We start from the raw sequence: 22,471 nt of genomic DNA on the forward strand, positions 1-22,471 counted from the left end.
ATAATTTTTATTTGAGAAGAGTGTTCGATAAATAGTATGCAAAACTTTAGGATGGTCATAGATTTAGAATGGTGTGTGGAGGTAGTGATTATAGTAGGAAATGGGAATAAAGACAGTAAGTAGTGGATGAGGAAATAGGCTTATTGAAATAACAAAAGTAGACAGAGCAAAAGTGAAACTAATAATGAAAATATTTGAGTAAAATATGAAAGTGATTTTAGAGATCAATAGTTGTTCTCTATGCATGGAAGTAAATGCAAAGAGAAGGGTTGATGAAAAAAAGATGCAAATTGAGTGATGCTATCTAAAGCGAAGGCTTTCCTTTGTTAGTAGACGGAATATTGTTAGTGGAGTGAATATTTTGAAGATTCATCAATGCAGAGGATGGAAGAGAAACACAGGTATAGCAGAGGAGTACAAGAGTGGATGGGGTTAGTGTAAATTTGAGTTATATGTGGAAGTGATATTGATCACTGCCACATATATCTCAAATTTACACTGATTTTACTGAATTTGCAATGATGGGAGATGGAGAATTAAGGAGCTGAGAAATGACAAGGAGTTGTTGGGGTTATAAGTGAAATGCTGCAGTGCAGAGGAAGAGTGTGATAGATTGGCTGATCAAGGTTTCCAAGGTAGATCTTGATAGGAAGGTTCTCAAGAGTGGAATAATTGTTGGTTTGTTGATTAGATGAATAAATGAAATATAGGCACATAACATTACTCAGTATAGCCTTTAGGAAATAATCTATTGCAGACGTGTACTTGAGAATGCAAAATAGATTACAGATAGAGCGATTGGTAAGGAAAGCACACAAATGGTATTTTTTTTGGAGGGGGGCTGTTGAACATAGACGGTGTGGATGATAATTTATTGAGATCAATAAAATTTTCTGTGATGAAAGCAAACCATATGTCAGAATTATAGATGTGAAATTAATTTTTTTATTTTTAAGAAAGTGGGTCTGACAGACCAGAGTGTATCACATTTGACTACTATATTAATGGGTGAAGTGATAGAAAACATCGGAGATGTAAGTGCAAAGCTGTGGGATTATTGTTATTAAAATATTTTAACCAGACCACTGAGATGACTCTCAGCTCTCATAGGGCTGGCCCAAAGGATTTGCATGAAATATCAGGTCTAGGCCAGAGGCCAAGCACTGGGACCAAATAGGTCATTCAGTATGTTGATGAATGAATGGAAATGAAATTAAAAACTGCACAAAGGCACATGCTTTCATACTGGAACACACACACACACACACACAATAAATACGCTCTCATACTGGAACACACACACACACACACACACACGCAATAAATACGTTCTCATACTGGAACACACGCAGTAAATACATTTACTCGTGTTTCCATATACACACACTAAAAAGGTATATATATTAAAATTCAGAATAAGTTAAGTAACATTTTTAAATTTTGTTTTAAAATTCTTTAAGCGCTAAAGGGTTTTCGTATTTTTATTATTTACTTATTTTTCTATTTTGTTAATTAATTAAATCACAGTTCCTCATAAACATTAAAATCGGAACTACTGAAAATGTAGATTCTGATAAAATTTTTCTCATTGATTTATTTCCAAAAACTGACAGTCGTTGCTGGTCATACTTTGGGCGTCCATGTGTCAGATGAGTGTGGCCTATTCGGAGATCAGTCAGAATTACTTGCGCATGTCTTATTTTAATTTATTATTTTCAGGTTCTTCATTCCATACATTTTGCAATTTATTCACAATTATTGTTTTCATATATCTTACTTAGTCACTAATAGGGAAATTTACATTTGCTCTTGTCATATGGACTGCTTCTTTAGCTGCTTTATCAGCCTCTTGGTGTCCTTTTATCCAAAGATAGATAGATAGATAGATAGATAGATAGATAGATATTTTATTGACCATTCTCCACAGAAACATCAAATACAATATTATGAAATTACACAACGGTCCAAATACATAAACTCATTTCACAAATTACATTTCCTAAAAAGGAAAAAGAAAATTAAAAAGAACTGTATTCAAAACAAATGGCAACAATAATTAATATTAATTTTTAAATAACACAAAAGAGATCATATCGAGAGCTGTTTAGAATATCCAATTCCATATCACATAACAACAATAATATACAATAGACTAATAAACATCACACATTCAGATTAGACTGGAAATGCGTTAAAATTGTGACACAAAATGAAGTCAGCTGGGCGAGGCACGATGAGAGAGTTTGCATCTTATTATTTAAAAACCTTCAAAATTAAGCTTGCGATATGACAAACATTTGCATAGTCTGATCTTTCTATCATCAAGTCGCTCATTGATGAGATATCATACTGGGTCCGAATCTGGTAGGTCCTGGGGCATGCTTCGATTACATGTTGCTCAGTTTGTATTTGGCCACACACACACAACCTCTCCTCTACAGGTAACCGGCCCCTCCCTCTTCTGTTCCAACGGCTAACCTCAATAGCAAGAGAATGGGAACCGGGAACTCAGTCTTAATCTTGTCCACTCCATTCTCTCCAACTCATATACATTGGTTTTTTTACTATAAATGTCATGAACATTAAATTCTGAATTGATGTTTTTATAGAAAGTTAATCTACCTGAGTTTGAGGTAGTTACTTCATGTTTCAATCTTTCAGATGCTTGCATTACATCGTCAATATCATTATCTAACAAGTCTTTTATATAACGTGAGGTAGGGGTATTAAATTCCAAAATTAGATTAATTACATGGCCCAGTGGATCGTCTCCCATCGTACCACGCTCCACCCAATCTTTAGCGAAAAACTGTCTCTGCTTTGACCTGACCAGTGAACGAAAATCAACAAGACCGAGTTCGACCAAGCAAAGAGAATTTGTAGTGGTTTTCCTTACACCTAACAGTTGCTTTATGCACCATAAATATAATTTTTCCATGGGTCTCAAATCACCGTTAATCCAAGATTCATTTCCATACATTAATGCTGGTAACATAGCCGAATGAAAAACCCTTTTCTTAATATAAAAAGGAACATCATTATTTTTATTTAAGAATGAAATAAATTTTAAAACATGACACATTCTAGTTTGTGCTTCTGCTTTCACTGATGATGATATAGAGCCATCAGCAGTAAAAATACATCCTAAATATACATATTGCTCGCAGAGATCAACAACAATACTCCCTACAACCATTGGCTCCTCATCGCGTCCATTGCCATTTATCACAAAAAATTTAGTCTTACTACTATTTATTTTCATTCCACGAGAGCTACAAAACTGATTGAGCAAATTTAACTTTTCCATCATACCACGCCTGCTGGTTGTTGTTGAAAGGAATATCGTGTCGTCATCCATAAGGACAAGGATGTGTAACCAAGCCAGAAACCCACCAATACCACAATTATTTTTAATTAATCTTATAAGATCGTCCATCCACAAAAATGACAAACAATAGACATGAGGTTGGTGACTCCTGGCGAACACCAATAGTCGAAGCAATTAGAGTTGTCCCGACAATACCATTGGTAATTTTGTACATAGAAATAAGTGCTACTATCATTACAGATCCACAACCTAGTCTTTTCAATATCAAAAATAAAGTACGCCTTGGTACTCTGTCATAAGCTTGTTGGAAATCAATAAATGTCACAAAAAGTTTGAATTTTTTCCTCCTTGCAAGATCAATCAACAATCGTAAAGATATAATATGCTCCAAACACCCCCTTCCCCTCTGCGACCCCGCCTGCTCCCTGCATGGAGTAAACCAAAGAGAGAGTCGGGCACACAGAACTGCATCATACAATTTAGCTATTGAGTTTATCACATTTATTGCCCGATAATTTTTAACCAATAACCTTGAACCACGTTTAAAGACAGTAAACAACTTTGCATTAATCCACGATACAGGATACAATGAGGACATAAATATACTGTTAAACAAGGCTACTATACATAAAATCCAAGACACAGGTAACATTCTATATATTCCAGGGGGCACTCCATCAGGTCCGCTCGCTTTCCCACTCTTCAAACGCTTGATTTGTGATTGTACTTCATGGCATGAAATAGGATCATCCAAAATGGGTACATATATATCAGTTTGTAAGTCATCAAGATTCTCAATCGTATCCCCCGAGTGGTCATACAGCTGTGTGAAGTGTTCAACAAATTCCTGATCTGATGGTGAAGAAGCAATACCAAAGTCAGTTGAATTGGTATTTAACTCTCCGCGCCAATTAATAGCACGCCAGATTGTAGCACTATCATTCTCACTTAAAAGGCGTTCCCGCCTATTTACAGTAACATCAACACCAGGTGCTGGCCTCCTAACTACCGATTTACTTGCGCACTCATAGAATATAGTACCCAGGTCACCTTCAAAATTGTCAATACTTCCATCATAAGTAGGTTCTCTATGTTTCGCCAACTCACTGACAAACAATTCTTGATTCATTTGTTCTGACATTATAGGCGGAGTCACATATTTATTAGTAGCTTTACTCTGCAACACTGCATGACCACCAAGCTGAGACGCTCTTTCTTTTATATCAGTTAAATCGAGGCCAGGGCATATAAAGGCTAAGGATATGGGTGCATGATTAGAAGGTAATCTCAAATCCTGGATTATATCGAAACTCTTAACAATGTGTATGTACTCATGAGATATCAAACAAGAATCAAGCTCAGACACCCACAGTTGTCCCTGCCTATAAGTAAGACCTCCCTTGAATTGCTTGCAAGACGTTTGAAGATTGTTAACAACCAAAAGTTTTTCTTCTACACAAATCCCGAGTAACATCCTCCCATTGTTATTAGGGTTAGGTACGGCGTCCGGGATAGTAGGGTAAGAATAGCTAGGTAGATCCCCTCTCACCGGCAAGTCACGGACACCGACACCAAAACGAGCATTTAAATCACCCATCACCGCACAACCACCTACATAAAACTTAACTTTCTCCTGTATCTTACTAAGTAATGACATGTCAAAATAAGGTGAATCAGATGGGGGGACATAACAAAAACCAAATAACACATTCGGCACACAACTAATTGTGAGCCACACCTGATCAAAACACAAGTACCTCCGCGGTGTTCTGCGTTCCTATTACGACTAATACAAGATACATAACCAGGGAAATTAATTGATGACAAGGCTTTTACTTCATTAAGGCAAATTATATCATAATCCAAAAATAAATTCTCTACAAAAGTTTTCTCAATCTTGGTCCTAACACCATTAACGTTCCATGAGATTTTTTTAAGATGTTTCCGTGGGCTACCTAAAAAGGGTGAGGATTCCATGAATCAATCACCACATCATCTTTATAGAGCTTTCTCTCCCTGTAGTTCATCCTAATTGCACATCCCTGATTTTCTGGCTTCTCTTTCTCTCTCCTTTCGGCTTCATGCAGTCTTTTCCATTCCATCCTGACAGCCGGATGGGTATCCTTTTTAACAAAAATCTTTTGAATGGGTCTTGGCATTGTTTTAAAGCTTTTCCCTTTTCAACTATGGCATCCCTTTCTCCTCTCGAGCCCAATGTGACAAGGATAGGTCGGGAACGAGTATTATCCCCATTACGAGTTCCCAGCCTCCTATGAGATAGAATCGGAGTAGTCACCTGAAGAATGTCAAATATCTTCTGGATCTTGGAATCTTCATCATTCAACCCCTCCAGAGCTACCCGTTCATCTGGAACGCCAAGAAGTACTAAATTCTTCTCCCTCTCCCTACGATCCAATTTCTCCAAAAATAATTGCTGTGCTATAATTATTTCTGACTGCTTATCAATTTTCTGTTGCATCTCAGTAATCTTGGAAGTCACGTTTGCATCAGAAGAAACAAGAGACAATTTCACCTCCGCCAAATCATTCACGATTGTTGTTAATTTCTCATGGATATCTCCATCAACAGCAGTAGACGTTAAAATAGCTTCTATCAGTTCATCTTTATTAATGCCTTTCAGCTGCGAACGCTGTAGTTTCTTAAGATCATTTAAAGTCCTCATGATACAGGCAAGGTGGATGTGGGCATCACCCGTGTATTTGACAGCTGTCACCAAGATGTTTTCGTTGTCCTTCGTTGCTATGGACGCTGTGGATTGCTAGGGCCTAGTGCACGTGCGCAAAAATGGAAGTGAACTTGAAAAGGGGGATTCTCCACTGTTCAGCCTTTATTTATCTTAAAATAAAACTAAGTCCAACATACACTGAATTCACTTCTGGCCTCGTACATAAGCACCACACATTAACGCGTCTTTTAGCACAATCACGTCAGCAGCACTCGATCTAGTTCTCTTGAAATTTTATGAAAATACCCAGACCATTTCACAGTGTGTTTATCTACAACCAGGGCAGAGATCGAACATAATTCAATATTTTTTCCATTGTTGTATAACTTATGGAGTGAAAACTTAATCTGTTTGTACAATATTATTTTTTGGATTGTAACTTTGAATGGTTTCTATAGTGCTTCTGGAGTCGCTATAAATCACAAAATTATTAGATGAGGCTTCATTAATTATTTTTATGGCTAATGCTATTGCTCATAACTCAGCTGTAAATACTGAGGCATTATCGGGTAGAGAGAACTGATAACATTTTGTCTTGGGATACTGCAGCATATCCCACTCCGTATTGTGACTTAGATTCGTCTACGTATATTGCATAATGTGGACCTTTTTGGATTATATGTTCTACTGTACGTTGTCTGTGGCGCTCTGGGGTTTATGAGTAACTTTTTGATAAATATTTTAAGTGTGTGCAAATTTTCATTTTATCCATATTCCAAGGAGGAGGAAATTTTACTATTGAAGGTAGCTGTACATTTATATTCAGTGACTCAAACAATCTTCTATATCTAATTGGGAAAGGTGGTGAATGACTGTTAATAAATATCTAATTCAAATCATTTTTTGGTCGGAGAATCACTTGTCTGAATTCTCAGGGCACTCTTCATTGTTACAAACTCTCTATGGAGAGAGAGAAAGGTAGTTCACCACTTTCATCTTGTAAAGATGACTTTGGTGATGATCTAAAGGCTCCTGAACATACTCTGAGGTCTTCATTATGAACAGGGCCAAACATCTGCAGCCATATATTTCGCTTCCATAAGTCACTGATAGACAGCACTGTTGCTTTATACAGTATAGTAAGGGTATGTCTATCGGCTCCCCAAGTAGTGTTTGACAGTTTTTAATTAGATTTAACAATCTTTTACATTTTGACTTCATGAATGTTATGTGAGATTTCCAATTTAGGTGAGTATCAAATGATAATCCTAAAAATTTTGCAGTTTGGCCAATTGGTATACTATGATTTATAATTTTTAAATCTGTTTCTTCACCTTTCTTCCATTTTTTTATTTTTATAAAACACGACAGCTTGAGTCTTGTGTATGGATAATTTAAAGCCTACAGATGAGGCCCCTTCATTTATTTTTATTATAGTTTTGTTAATGATTCACTGTGCAGGTTTTATGCGAGATGCTGAATAATATGCTGTATGGTAAAGTCGTCCATATACAGGCTACTTTTTATTTTGGTAGGTAGATTATTACTCATATCATTTATTGCTAAAGTAAACAGTGTGCCACTAGAGATGCTTCCCTGTGGAGCACCATTTTCAAGTGGAAATGCTCTGGACATAGCATCATCATATCCCACCTGAAAACTGCAATTTGTCAAAACATTTTTGATAAACCAAGGTAAATGTCCACGGATGTTGTTTTTAAATAAAGTTTTTAATATTGTAAACTTCCATGTAGTACTGTATGCCTTTTCAGTGTCAAAAGAGACAGCCACAATAATCTGTTTTTGTTCAGATCCTCTACGCATGTGGTCTTCCAAGTTAGATGGAGAATCGAATGTAGATCTGTTACATAGTGATCCAAATTGAGTGGGAGTCAAAATTTTATTTTCTCAAATATGCAAAGTTAGTCAAGTATTTACCGTTTTCTCTAGTAATTTGCTTAACCAACTTGTTATGGGAACTGGTCTGTAATTATTTCCGTTACTTGTTTCCTTTCCAGGTTTAGGATAGGAATTATTATAGCTTTATGCCATTCATCTGGAAGTAAATTTCTAATCCATAAATTATTATAAAACTGTAATAAGTATGACTTTGCCAAAGGTGCTAAGTGGCAGATCATCTCAAAACTAATATTGTTATTAATTCTATATTATTTTTTTGTACGTCAAAATGTTCATCCAAATTTTTATCTGCTTACATTTGCTAAGTTTTCTCCGATTACATTGCTTCTTTTGGATCAAGTATTTCTCTCCATCTTTTAATATGGAATGTCTAGGTGGTTTAACATGGGTACATCTATTTTACTGAATTTTTCCCATATTTTTTGTATGGGAATATAATTAGAGAGATCTGATACATATTTCCTCCGTGAAATGATTCTTCCTTGAATTACTTCCTTTTTAAATCTTGCAGATATTTTGTTGTATAGAGGTTTTAATTTATCAGTTAGTAATATAGTCATCTTTTGTAAAGTTCCTTCTAATATTGGTAATATTTTATTTATTTTACTGAACGTTCTATTCAAATTATCTAATGATCTCCCTATTGAATGTATTATTTTTATTAATTCTGTTAGTTTTTCAGACCACCGTGGAACTTTGTGTTTTGTTGGATGAGGTTTTGATTTTGGTATTGCTTTATCAGCAGCATTTTGATGAGGTTAACAAGGAATTTATTAGTTTCATTTTAATCTTTTATATACTCAAATGGTGGGATATTCCCAGTGTGAAATTCATAGCATTCCCAATCTGTTTTGTAAATGTTACATTGAGGAGCATGTTTGGTGGGATCCTTTTGTAATATTGAAATTAATATTTGGAAATGATCACTGGTGTGCAAGTCATCAACTGTATTCCAATCTAATCTGTCAACTATACTTCTTGTACATAGAGTTAAGTGATGAAAATGTTCCATGTGTTTTTGAAAAATATGTGCTGATTCCATCATCATTTATACAGCACATGTCATTTGAATCTATGAATTCTTCTATTTTACTTTCTGCTCTATTTGAATTTGTACATTACAGTCCCATATTGGGTTGTGAGCATTAAAATCACCTACTATTAATGTAGGTTCCTTGGTATTGTTAAGTATATAAGTTCTTCAGTGTCGTAATTTTTATTAGGTTGGTTGTATGGTTCTATAAATTATAAATTACATAATTATAAATTTTTATTTGGATTTTAATACCAGATATTTGTAAGTCAATAATGTTTACAGGTACTTTGTCATAACGTTTTGATTTACATATATGGCGGTACCTAAATTTCCTTCTTCCTCTCGTGATCTAGATGCTAAGGTGTATTAACCTATTGTTGACACAGGTTTGTTGACATGTTGTAAACATAATATCATTGGTTCAATTCTTTTGGTAATTGTTGTACTTCTCCTAGGTGTAATCTGAACTGTAGACCATTTATGTTCCATTGTATAATATAGCTATTGAAAATATTATGTTATAGCAGTTGAGTTTTACTTTTTTTTTTTTTTGTATTATCAGTTTGGATTTTTTCTTATAATTTCCTCACAACATTTATTTGTTTTTCTTTATAAAATATTAAGTGTGCAATGCACAAGCGACCTTTTCAAATCAGTGGTTTCTTTTTTTGTATATTTCATAAAATGTCTTATAATGTTTGTTCAAGCATCTTTTGTTATGTTTTTGTTATTATTGCACAATTCAATGAAACAATTGTTGCATCCACATTTCTTATCATGTATATTTCTTGTTTCATTTGTTCATGTATAAGTTATTGGTGATGGAGTAATCTCATCTTCCTTGACATAATCATTGTTATCTGTTTTATGGATCTCTTCTACTTCTTTAGTGTTTTGGATATCTACTTCCATAGGTTTTACTATTATTTTGGGAGACAAACGTATAATCTTAGCTTGTTTTTTTTTTCTTCATATCCTTTGTCTTTGGTTTAACCGATGTTTCTCTATTAATAGTTGGTATCTTCGGTTTGGGTGGTGTTCTTTCCAAAAGTTTCTTCTTATATTTATTTTCTAGTCCGTCACAACTTTCCTCTGCTACTTCTGTGGTAGTATCTTCTTGAGCTATTTGCATTAATAGTTCAAATAAATTTGATAAAATATTATCCATATCATTAGCACCTGTTTCTTGATTCTTTACAATTTTAGTTTTTTCTGGAAACTATTTATTTCTTCTTGAGATTTATTTTTCTGTGGTCCATTACTACCATGTATATGCGTTTTTCTTTCATTATTGGTTCTTGTTATTGAAGAATATGTATGTTTCATAGACGTATCTTGAATTCCTCTAACTTTCAGTTCTAATTTAGCTTCCTTTATAGATATCCCAGTTCTTTCTTGTAATATTTTAACTGTATTGTACATATATAGTACATACATTCTTTGGACCTTGCATGATGGTATTACCCACAGTTTACACACTTTGGTTCACTGCACTTCCATTATGTGGCATGTTCTTAAGATCCACAATACGTGTGCACAGGTTCATTCCTACAATATTTCTCTGCATGTCCATATTTAATACAATTTTGGACACTGTATTGGCATTGGGACATAGCCTACTGTCTTTTTTCTCTGTTTTGACTTAATATTTTTATTTTTTGAGGTAGATCTTGACCTTCAAATTTTATTTTTGCGGTTTTTAATGTTTACTTATTTCTTTGCTTACTCATTATATTATATACCTCACAGTCTTGGACTCTGGGGTAACTTTTTTTTAAGAGAGTCCAAGAGAATACTCTTTTTGATTGGTTCATCACTGTTCTCAGGAAGCACAGTAGTACCCTGAATGCTATTCATAGTGTCATGTTTTTTTTTGTTTTTTCACATCATATTGTCATTATAGACATATAGCCCTCAGACTGACTGTTTGCTGTGCTCCTATAAGCCACATCTTTTCTCTTGTTTGTCTAAACGACATTTCTGCTGTTGAATGTCTGTTTAATAGGTAGTTTTCTAACTTTAGGGCTGAAATTTTACGTTCTGTTTCTAAGGTTAGAAGTAAGTATACCTTAATTTAACCAGACCACTGAGCTGATTAACAGCTCTCCTAAAGCTGGCCCGAAGGATTAGACTTATTTTCCATGGCTAAGAACCAACTGGTTACCTGACAACGGGACGTACAGCTTATTGTGCAATCTGAACCACATTCTACCAAGAAATGAATTTCTGTCACCATAAATAAATTCCTCTAATTTTTCATTGGCCGGCTGGGGACTTGAACTCTAGCCTAGGGGAGTGCTAGCTGAGAACTCTATCGACTCGCCCAACTAGTAACTGAGAAGAACTTCCATTCCCAAAGAGGTAGTTGCAGTGAGCCAAGGTTTGGTCAAGACGATATTTAATTATTTTGGGGGGTTATAAGGTTTGCTCTGTACTGGAGCATAGTGTTCCAGTGTAATTACACTAGAATGTTTCTTGGATTTTTTTAAGCAAAGGTTGTCAGAGGAGGAGGTTTCTACAGTTGTCAACAGTGCCGAGACAGTACCATCAAAGGGCCCAGGGGTACTCGAATCTTTATTTCTAAGTGTCATAAGGATTTGAGGGAAAAAATGAAAAATTAAACCTGAAAACTTTAAAAATACATCATTAGCCTTTCATGAAGTTTATTCTTCCACCAATGACACAAGTGAGAGCTGACTCCTAAATGTCGGCATCCCTATCGTACCCCACAGGGGATGGCACAACATGATTAGAGTGGCCCAAGTGTAAGCCAAACCCTCTTGCTAGGACCGAGAGTATTACAAGAATACAATCATCCCCACCCTAATCATTTTGTGGGCAAAATGACTAGAATGCCTGAGAGTCCTATCCCCAGAACCAGACACCCCTGGAATCCGTGGTCCAGCCCTGCAGAATGGTTCTGCCTTTGAGATATCAATCTGATATCTCTCAGGTCTTAACATTATTGGGCAGTTGATGGTCCTACCGCAGTTCCCACTATTTAACTTTGGATATAAATCCATTGTGAGCTATGATATCTTTTCCTATTTATCATGTCCAATAAATTTTAGCAAAAGTGGAAAATTCCATGAAAATTAATCCAAGGTAATATATAATGATATATGAGACCCTTGGACTCGAACCTCGGAACAGATTCCTGGGGTTCAAGAGCCCCTCACCACTTCAAGGTGGTCCCACATCGAGGGGGAATGCTGTGAGATAATCAAATGTATTGCATATATAATGTAAAATGCCTGCTATTTACCTGTGGTTCAGTACTGATTGAAGATAATGAAGAATATTTACAGAAACTAGTGAAAGAACTTTTATGTGTTTGCAGGCAAAGAAAGTTTAGGTAAATACGAGCCAGAGTATTGTGATGAAGGTATATGGAAACCAAGAGGATGGAGTAATGAATGCTGATTTTAATAGTAGAGGAATGGTAGCGGTTGATTTGTATAGGTATTTTGAAATAAAAGTAATGAATATTGATAGGAGTACCTATGGAAATGTAGTGTGAACGTTGATTAGAAACAAAAAGGAGTTGTCGAGATGAAGTGTTTATATAATATGTGTGTGGTGTAAGAAGTTTTGGAAGAGTGAGAATGTGGAGATACAGTAGTAAAAAGGTAAACATAGATGAAAAGGTGATCAGCATTTGTAGATGGTTGTCATGAGGAAAGACTGCAGAAGCATAGGCTGTTGAAAATAGTAAGTCTTGCAAAGAAGGAGACCTAGGATGTGCTGAACTGATGTAGTAAAAGAGCTGTTTGGATGGAAGTCTTAAGACTTGGGAAGAAGAGTGCATAACATAGATTAAGGAGGTTTATTACAATGCTTATGAACTTTCTGCATACTTTTATGAAACAAATAATGTTTTGGAAGTATTGAATACAGCCAGATCATCCAGGATTATTAACACCTGATACTATGTATGTGACAGCAAACATTGTCATGTTGCGTATGTGCTGTTGCATTGTAGATTTCACGTCATAATTACATATTGAATGTTTTCAGCGTTCAGTAAAAATGAAACTCTTTCCAACCTCTCTTTCGCTCTTCCCATCTATATATGCAACTATCTTTTTTTTCAAATAGGAAACACAGAAATGGACCAGTTCCACGATGATGCTGAAGAATATTATGAAACCAGTCGTCGGAAGGAAGAGTTGGAAAAATCCCTCTTTGCCATGAAGGATATGTTGAGACAGTGTAAGCGTTCTGGGCACAAACCCTTTTTGTTTTTGTATTTCTTTGTTTCATTCGCCTGTAAGTGACATGAATGTCAAACGTTAATTATATTCTTATTCTGATAGGTGGTAAACATATCCACAAGTTTACAAGTACAGTACTTATTACAGTATCATTTATCTTACCCTGTAGGGTTTAGTGCTGTCAGTGCTCCTCACGTGGTGCACTGTAGGCATTACTGAAGGGTGTTTGCAGAGTCCATTCAGCCCCTGGCTGCATCCACTTTTTAGCCTTTTACTTTACCTCCATTCCTGTTTCCATTCTTCAGCCTTGCTGTCCAACCTCTCATCTTAGTAACTGTAGGCTTTTCTCCCAGTTCCACCTTTGGATCCTTTTCCTTCTTTTCCTTTATTTTTTGGATCTTTCTCTCTTACTGTCCAATCACTCCAACTTCCTCTTTTCACTGACTGAGTCCTGAATGGCTAGCAGTGCCCCAGTGTTTGGCTTGACAGCCTAAATCTTAGATAATCAGTCAGTCGTTTATCACCTTTATATATATAAAGCACAATGTAATATGAAGTTGTAATATGTTTATGTTGATTAAATGCCAATATCAATCGTTCTGGTGGTTTTAAGTCGAACTCTATTACCAGTTTCTAAGCATGGATTTTTTGGCCAAGGATACCAGTGACATGCTCCTTGTAGGGGAGTATTGTTGTTGGTTACCTCTCATAGTGCACTGTAGGCATTATTAAAAGATGTATGCAGCATCTCCATGGTACTTAGCTACATCCACTTTTTGGCCTTTTGCTGTATCTCAATTTGCGTTTTCTTCAATCTCTCTCTCCATCCACTCCAACTGTTCACTATCTTAAGTGCTGAATGGCCTAAAAGTGCCCCAGTGCTTGGCTTGATGGCCTAAATTTCACAAATCAAATTGTTAGCGTCATGTCCATGAGGTCTGATAATGTGCTTTACAATCTTTTTCTTTCTTTATAATAGTAAATGAAGCTCAAGATGATGCATCACCATCAGCTAATCATCTTCGTGGTCCACATGGGCATAATAGAGGACCCCAGGGAAACAAAAGAGGGAGGGGCAGAGGAAGAGGCATAAGACCCATGGGAAGGTCTCGAATCAACAATCCAGTAAGTAAAAATCTGGCTGTGACATTTTTGATGATATGCCTGAGTGAAAGGTATATTATGTGGCCATGGTAACAATGAAGTATCTTCTCAGTGGACAGATTTAGGTATGAAATCCCTCTCTAAGCCTCAGAACCTTACAGTTTGCAAATACCTTTGAAAACAGATGAATGATATTCAGAATATCTTGAAAGTTTGGATCACTACTCACACATTTGGTGCTTCTCTTAATGACATTGTTATCACATTCTGGTTATTGTATTGCCTTATTCTCTATAAAAAAATTCCAGATTCAGCCTCTTTTGCTTCTCTAAGGTTACTAGTATATGCCTGATCATATGATATTTTTTATCTGGTCTTATCAGATTTACCTCAAAGTACTTACATGGATTTATTTTATCATTGCTGTCTGTATTATGAAAAATGTTTATTAATGTGATAAACTCCTTCACTTTTAAAATAGGTATGGGGGTATTCACTTACTACATTTAAAGTTCAGCAGTATCTTATTAAAATTGTTCTTGTATTTCAGATTGTGGATTTTGGAAGAGAAAGTCCAATGCAGAAATGGTTTCAAAATCCTTTTGAAGACTTGGGAGGTCAGTGGCTTCCAGAACAAGGTTATCAAGATTATTATACAGACCCAAATAAAGGCTGGAATTCAAGAGGAGGTTTTAGTCCAGGTAGAGGCCATAGAGACAAAAGAGGCTCACAAGGAGAAAGATACCCAGGTCCACTTTCAGGATTTACTCCCCATGGCATGCATCGTTACCATCCAGAGCAGGGAGATGCTCATGAAGACAGCATTAAACAGCAGATGACAAGGCATAATCCCTCTCGTGGAGTCAGACCTCAGTTTTTGGCTGAGGTCCTAGCTAACTACCAGAATTTTTCTTGTAGTCTTCTGAAGCTTCTAGAGCAGAGAAATATACCTCCACCAGCAGTAAGAGATGTTGCCTATAGGTTCCCTCATATTTTTACATTAATTGCTGAGGAAATAGCGCTGAGACCAAAAATTAGATTATGCCAAGGTCATAATAATCATGAAGGATGTCAAAATCAAGAATCTTGTGAAGAGTTGCATATTTGTGCAAGATATGTCATGGATGTATGTTATGAAAAGAGCTGTGTCTTTGGCCATCGATGGCGCACAGGCCACAATGATCCAGTGTTAAGTACATTTTTTCTAGAAAGACTTCCATTTCCAACACTGCAGCAACTATTGCAACTTCAGGGTGCTACTCCTGCTTCCACTGGCACTCTTGATGTTTGTAGCAGTTACAATGGGAAAGAAGGATGCAATCATAAGAACTGTTCTTCCCTTCACATATGTCGCACTTTTGTAACTGGACTCACAAGCTGTAAAATATCAATGTGTCCACTCAGCCATGACCTTCTTAGTCCTGGCTGTAAACAGTTGCTAGAGCAACATGGAATAGCAACCAATGAAGCACCAAGGGATATACTAGTAGCACTGCTTAATAAAAATCCTTCTCTTAGAAACAAAGAGCAAAGTTCATCCAAGGCACAGAATAAAGACTTCCTTGGCAGTGGCAGTGATGAAGATAATGCCCCCATAAGAAATATTGCTAAAGATGAGAAAACCAAGCATAGCTCAGAACAGTTCAAAGTTAAGGAGAATACTAAATTAAAGAATACCAACAGAAAAGAAAGAGATTCTTCAGATTTAGAAAATGAAAGCTCATTAAATAAAAGCGATAATGACAGTGAGACTGATGAAAAGAAAACAAGAACAGGTGGTTCAAAAACAAACAAACAGAGAACTGCAGTGGAAAGTGTCAAGTCACCAATGGAGAGTAAATCTAAAATGAATCCAGTCCGAATAAAACCTGAAATTCGCAAAACTTTTTGGTCCCATTACCTTCAAGGTGATGTCCCTGTTCCAGAAATATGTTATCACTCAGTAGAAAGCAGCTGTCCTAATGAAGGAACCGGTTGTCAGCGCCTGCATGCCACAAAACATTTCCATTGGCAAGTGAAAGACCAAAATTCCCGTTGGCTGAACCTGCGATCAGATCAAGTTGCTTGTTTAGAGTATGCTTTCTGTGACCCTGAAAATTCAAATGCAGAGTTACCTCGTCTTGACCCAGCCACTTTAGAGTATTCAGTCAGTGGCTTATTTATCCTCATGGGTCGTGAAAGTTGGCAAGCAGATTTTAACTCAATGATAATAAGCAATAACAACAAAACAAAAACCCTAAACATTCGCAGACTGACTACTGGAAATACTGATGGGCAGAAAGTAAAACCTGCATCATATATATGGTATTTTGTAGATAAAAATAATAAATGGGTTAAGTATGGTGATGTTGATACTGCTGGAGCCTCCCATTTAGTCAGTAGTATAACTTCAGATGACATTGAAAAACAGTATTTACAAGATCCAAAGTCATCAATGCCTTTTATCAATTCTAAGTTTTCTTACCTGCTGGATTTCAAGTCAATGACACAAATGAACATTGTCACTCGTGCAACACGGAAGATAATCCGAAGACCATATCCTCACCTTCAGGATCAAGAAAGAGAAGAGAAGAGGAAGAAAGGAATTGTTGATTTGCCAGATTCATGGGAAAAAATGCAACCGGAAGTGCGTGTAAGTCTGGTTACATTGGCACCATCATCCAGTGAATATACAACTATTATTAGCCTTATAAGGGGAAGAATCTCAACTTCAAAAGTTCTGAAAGTTCAGAGGGTGCAGAATCCTTACCTTTGGAGAGCATTCCAGAACAAAGTGAAAGAAATGATGGCAGTATACAAAGATGAGTCCAAAGTTAATGTTCGTCAATTATTCCACGGAACACCACACGATGTTGTACATAACATTTGCTCTGAAAACTTTGACTGGAGACTTCATGGTACCAAGTCAGGTCAGAATTTTGGCCGTGGGTCATATTTTGCTGTTAATGCTGATTACTCTTATAATTATACCAGTCCTGATAGCTGCAACTTACGATACATGTTTATTGCACGTGTAGCTGTGGGAACTGTAACTCGAGGAAATTCTCAAATGGTTCGACCCCCAACAAATCCGCAAACTTTAGTTCTTTTTGATTCCACTGTGGATAGTGTATCGAACCCAAGTATCATTGTTAAGTATGATAAACAGGAATACTACCCTGAATATCTTCTAACTTTGTCATAAGTTTCATGTATGATAATGGCAACATTTATGAACTTGTGTTTATTCTGTAAGGTAATCCAGAGCAAGCCATGGAGTTTATGTGGTTTAAATTTTCTGTTCTCATATATTGAAATACGTATGCTGTATAATTAGAGGAAAATTGTTGAAATTTTCATGAATTTTCTGAATAAATAATTACTTTTATTGGGAACTTTCTGTCTCCTGCTACCGATGCTCATCCATATTGCTGACATTTAAGTTCACCCAACATCCATTCTCCATATCTCTCATTCTTGTTCCGCAGTCAATGATCATGAGTCCCTGTAATGTTTCCTTTCTTCTTCGCTCTTGATGACCATAATTTCTGTGATATTTCTTTTCTTCCTCTATTATCAGTGATTATAGTCACAGTGCTCATTCTTTTTCTTGTCCTACGTTCAATGACCATGTTTGCTGTGATGTTTAGTTTCATGCTTCACCATCAATGACTATAATTGCTTGATTATTCCTTTTTTGTTCCACTATCGACGATTATAGTCGCCCTGATGTTTCTCTTCTCACTGTCATCAGTGATCATAGTTGCTGTGATGTTCCTTTTCCTGCTCTGCCATCAATGATCAGAGTTGCCGTCATATTTCATTTTCTGCTATCAGTATTATTATATTCAATATGACCATTCTTTTCTTCCCCTGCCGTCGATAATCATAGTTGCTGTGATGCTTCTTTTGGTCCTCTGTCAAAGATTTTAATCACTGATAATTCTTTTCTTGCCCGCCATCGATGATCACAGTTACTGTGATGTTTCTCTTCTTGCTCTACCATCAGTGATCATGGTTGAAGTGATTTTTTTTTTTTTATAAATGATTATAGTCACTGATATTTCTTTTCCTGGCCTCCATGATCATAGTTGTTGTGATGCTTCTTTCTTGGTTAACTATCAGTGATTATAATCAGTTATAACTCTTTTCTTGCCATGCTGTGATGCTTCAGTTCTTCGTCCACTATCGACGATTATAATCTCTAATAATTCTTTTCTTGCCCTACCATTGGTGATCATAGTTAATATCATATTTCTCTGCTTGTTCTGCCTTCAATGGTTAGAGCTGCTGTGATTTTTTTTCCTGTTATAAATGATGATAGACACTGATAATTCTTTTATTGTCCTGCCTGTGATGATCATTGTTGCTGGGATGTTTCTTTTCCTGCTCCACTATCAATGATCGAAGTTGCTGCCTTATTGATTTTATTCTGTGATGTTTCATGTCATGTTACACCAATGAAGATCGCAGTTCCTGTGATGCCTATTTTCTTGCTTCACCATTGATAATCGTAATCCCTGTGATGTTTCTTACTTCTGTCATCGATGATAATAGTTGCTGTGATGTTCTTTTTTTTTATTTACCATTGAAGATCAAAGTTGTTATGAAGTTTCTTGTTCCATTATCAATGTTAATTTCTTTGGTGCATCTTTTCCTTCCCTGCAACTGACAATCGTAGTCGTGATGTTTCTTTCTCCACCATCAATGATCCTAATCACTGTGCTGTTTCTTGCTCCACCATAACCATAGTCGTTATAATGTCAGTTTACGTAATAAGTCAACTTTCTCTCTCCTGATAGAGAGAAAGTATCATCGAAAGGAAGGCAGGGAAATACAGCACCATTATATTATTTCTAAATTCGATTATTAACAAATACTATAGAATTTAATTGTTCTGACGGGAATACGAACCTACGCTTTCATAGATGGAGCACTCAGCTCCATGACACACTGTGGTTGTCTGCTGACTTATAAAAACAAAAGCCCATCGGGCATTTTAACCTATGACCTAAGATGGGGGTAGCTCCTCCATGTTTCTCTCAGCAATGTACTGGTCAGTAGTCTGTTGGCCTTTCGTCTCACCTAATCGAGATTTGTTTGTGCGTGTCGCATGTCTGTGCCCTTCTTCGCTTTTTTATTTTCAACATCTTGCCTTTCCAGTGCCGTTTATCTCCTCCTGTAGACACTGTTAGTACTAAGTAGGTGGAAGAGCAAGTTGATGAATAAGTTAGTAGGAAGAGGAGTGATTGGAGGTACATTCGATCATTGTTTGGCAAAAAGAAATTTCTAGACAGATGTAATAGAGAAACTGTGGCTATGAATCTGAATCAGGCAAGTAGTTTGACAAGAGTGAAATGACTCTCTCTCTCTCTCTCTCTCTCTCTATATATATATATATATATATATATATATATATATATATGTGTGTGTGTGTGTGTGTGTGTGTGTGTGTGTGTGTGTGTGTGTGTGTGTGTGTGTGTGTGTGCCAGCATAACTCCGAAACGCATTGAGCAATTTCATATACATATCACTTATTATCTAGAAATCAGCATTGTGGGGGTAAGATAGCACCAAAGGGCATCAAAGGGGTTGGGGGTGGGAAGGGAAGGGCTTCCCTGAAACGGGGCTGGTTCTGCCCATAAACTTAGTAACTAATCAAACTTGACAAATTTATAATACCTAATTTCTGTATACATATGACTTACTATCTGGAAAAGACTACTGCGGGGTAAGACATCAATGGCACCAAAGGGGGTGGGGGTTGGGAGGGGGGTGACAGAGTGAGAGGGAGAGGAATCGAGAGAGAGAGAAAGAGAGTAGAGTGAGTGTTAGGAAGAAGAAAGAGGGAAAGACTGAGGGAGAGTTAGAGGGAGGGAGAGGAAGTAGAAGGGGTATTAGGGAGAAAAAGAAGGAAAACATGAGAGAGAGAGAGAAAGAGCAGATGGGTGTTAGGGAGGAGAAAGAGGGGAGAGAGAGAGAGAGAGAGAGAGAGAGAGAGAGAGAGAGAGAGAGAGAGAGAGAGAGAGAGAGAGAGATTTTATCAGTTGTCATTCAGAGTTATCCTGGGCAGTGCCGGGTTGGTCAGCTAGTACCAAATGAGATGAAAATGTATAAAATATGGGTCTGGGCTGGACACAAAAATCAGGATAGTATAGAAGTAGTATTCATGGGAATGTTATTGCTTCTGGTTATATGAGGCTGAAAAAGTATGTGATGGGATAAGGAAATGAGGGTTAAAGAGAGAGAGATTTCGTGACAAGAACACTCGTGTAAAGATGTACAGGAGCACAGATATACTAGTTGAAAGAGGAAAGTGACAGAAAAATAAAGAGTTAACGTGAGCTAGTACTTTTGGGAGAACAGGTTGTCATCTCATAGGGAAGCCTAATGTATGAGCAAATGGGCCTCGGATTGGTAACTGCAAATACAGAGATAGTTTCTGAAGAGGATCCAAGACAGGACCCGAGCTTTTGAAGCTAAGCAGTCAGCTGAGGATTTCTCTCTCCCTGATACGTATCATCCTTAACCTGTTCTTACAATATTTGCTTTTTCTCTAGGGATGTTAAGAAAATTCTGGATAATCTTGATAGCTGGGGCAGAGCAGATCCTGATAGTTTCTTCCCTTTGTGTTTTAAAAAGGTTTCTAGCATGTTGTCTCCCAAGATTAGTAGATTCTGTAGATTTCTAGGTCGATGTAGTATCTTTGTGGATGAGCGCAATCTTAGTAATACAGTGCCTGTTCCAAAGAGTGTCATATCTGCAGACTGCAGCAACTACAGGCCAATTTCTATTTTCCCTGTGCTCTCCAAAGTCACAGAAAGTCACAGAAAAACTTATTCTTAAGTCACTCTGTAAGTATGTAGAATCTAAAGGACTGTTAGCTGATAGGCAATATGCATATAGGAAGCAGTTAGGCACCTGCAATGTTCTTTTAGATTTGATATGCCATTTGCAAGTGAACCTTGGTAAAGGTTTTGAGTGTGGAGTAATTCAAATAGATTTTAGTGCTGATTTTGATTTAGTGAATCACAAGCACTTATTTATAAACTTCAGAATCTTGGAGTGGGTGGATATGTTGTAGGTTTACTTCAAGATTTCCATGCAAGTAGGCAGCAGCAAGTTGCTGTTAATGGAATCTTTAGCAAACCTGGACCTGTTGTTTCGGGAATTCCACAGGGTATTGTTCTTGGTCGACTGTTACTTTTAGTGTATGCAAGTGATATGGTTGTTGGCCTGGAAAACAAGATTGTTCAGTATGCCGATGAAGCAACACTCGTGGGTGTAGTAGTCTCCACTTATGAAAAAGGATGTTGACTTTAGTCTCAGTCATGAAATGGAGCGGATTAGTGAATGGTGTTGCTCATGTGGTATGAACCTGAGCTCCAGTAAAGCAAAAACTTTAATGATTAGCAGATTCGTACAGATTTTCCACCCCATCCTCCCCTTCAGGTGGATGGGACTTTGCTCAACGAGTCTGAAGCTTTAACTATTGTTGGTGTAACTTTTGAATCACATTTTACTTTTGAGAAACATCTAATAAAGTGTCAGCAAATGCCACACGAAAGTTAGGTATTGTACGAAAAGCCTCATATATTTACAACAGAGTGATAAAATCAATGCAACCAGGTTTAGAATATTGTTCTCCAGTGTGGATGTACCCTTTTGCCAAAGATTATCTCTTAAATAGAGTGGCTCGTGGTAGGTTTCTGTTTCCTTTTTTCATAAGTTGTATTTTAACAAAGATCTTTCACTTTCACAATTGATCACTGATCCCTTTTTCCTGCCAAGAGCAACCAGATTCGCTAATACCAACACTAATATGCAGTAAATATGCTTTGCTGTCGAACTCAGTTCCAGGGGTCCTTTATTCCTCACACCATTGGACTGTGGAACAGTCTCCCTAAGGATGTCGTGCAATTCGAACTTGAAAAGTTTAGGTGAAGATGCAATGAATTACTACCCTAAAACAATTCTTGTATTTTAATAATTTACTTAAATTTTTCTCTATTAATTTATTAATTTGTTACTTAATTTTTTTTTAATAGCTGATCTCTTTCTGTATTTCCCATTACCTACTGTTACATCTGTCTGATGAACACCATATTATTTGGAAGCTTGAATTTCAAGTCAGTGGTCCCTTTGGGCTTGTTCCATATGAATAATGTTCATCTTCTGAAAGTATTTTTAGGCTATTATTGAAT

The 22,471-nt window shown here is 36.6% G+C and overlaps 1 protein-coding gene across 3 annotated transcripts in view; it reads left to right on the forward strand.

Moving 5' to 3' along the window:
- The window catches only part of LOC136836294 (protein mono-ADP-ribosyltransferase PARP12-like), a 40,591-nt gene that overhangs the window by 4,389 nt on the left and 13,731 nt on the right, over window positions 1-22,471 (forward strand). The window contains exons 2-4 of one of the 3 annotated variants that reach the window (XM_067100365.1): window positions 13,069-13,182; window positions 14,164-14,309; window positions 14,839-17,655. The exons of the other annotated variants lie outside the window; for them this stretch is intronic. Coding sequence (XP_066956466.1) covers window positions 13,080-13,182; window positions 14,164-14,309; window positions 14,839-17,472 — 2,883 coding nt within the window. The 5' untranslated portion in view covers window positions 13,069-13,079 and the 3' untranslated portion in view covers window positions 17,473-17,655. Of the gene's footprint in view, window positions 1-13,068; window positions 13,183-14,163; window positions 14,310-14,838; window positions 17,656-22,471 lie in introns of those variants that run through there. 3 annotated transcript variants of the gene reach the window in all.

This window comes from Macrobrachium rosenbergii, chromosome 56 (genome assembly GCF_040412425.1).
Source record: "Macrobrachium rosenbergii isolate ZJJX-2024 chromosome 56, ASM4041242v1, whole genome shotgun sequence".
NCBI lineage: Eukaryota > Metazoa > Arthropoda > Malacostraca > Decapoda > Palaemonidae > Macrobrachium > Macrobrachium rosenbergii.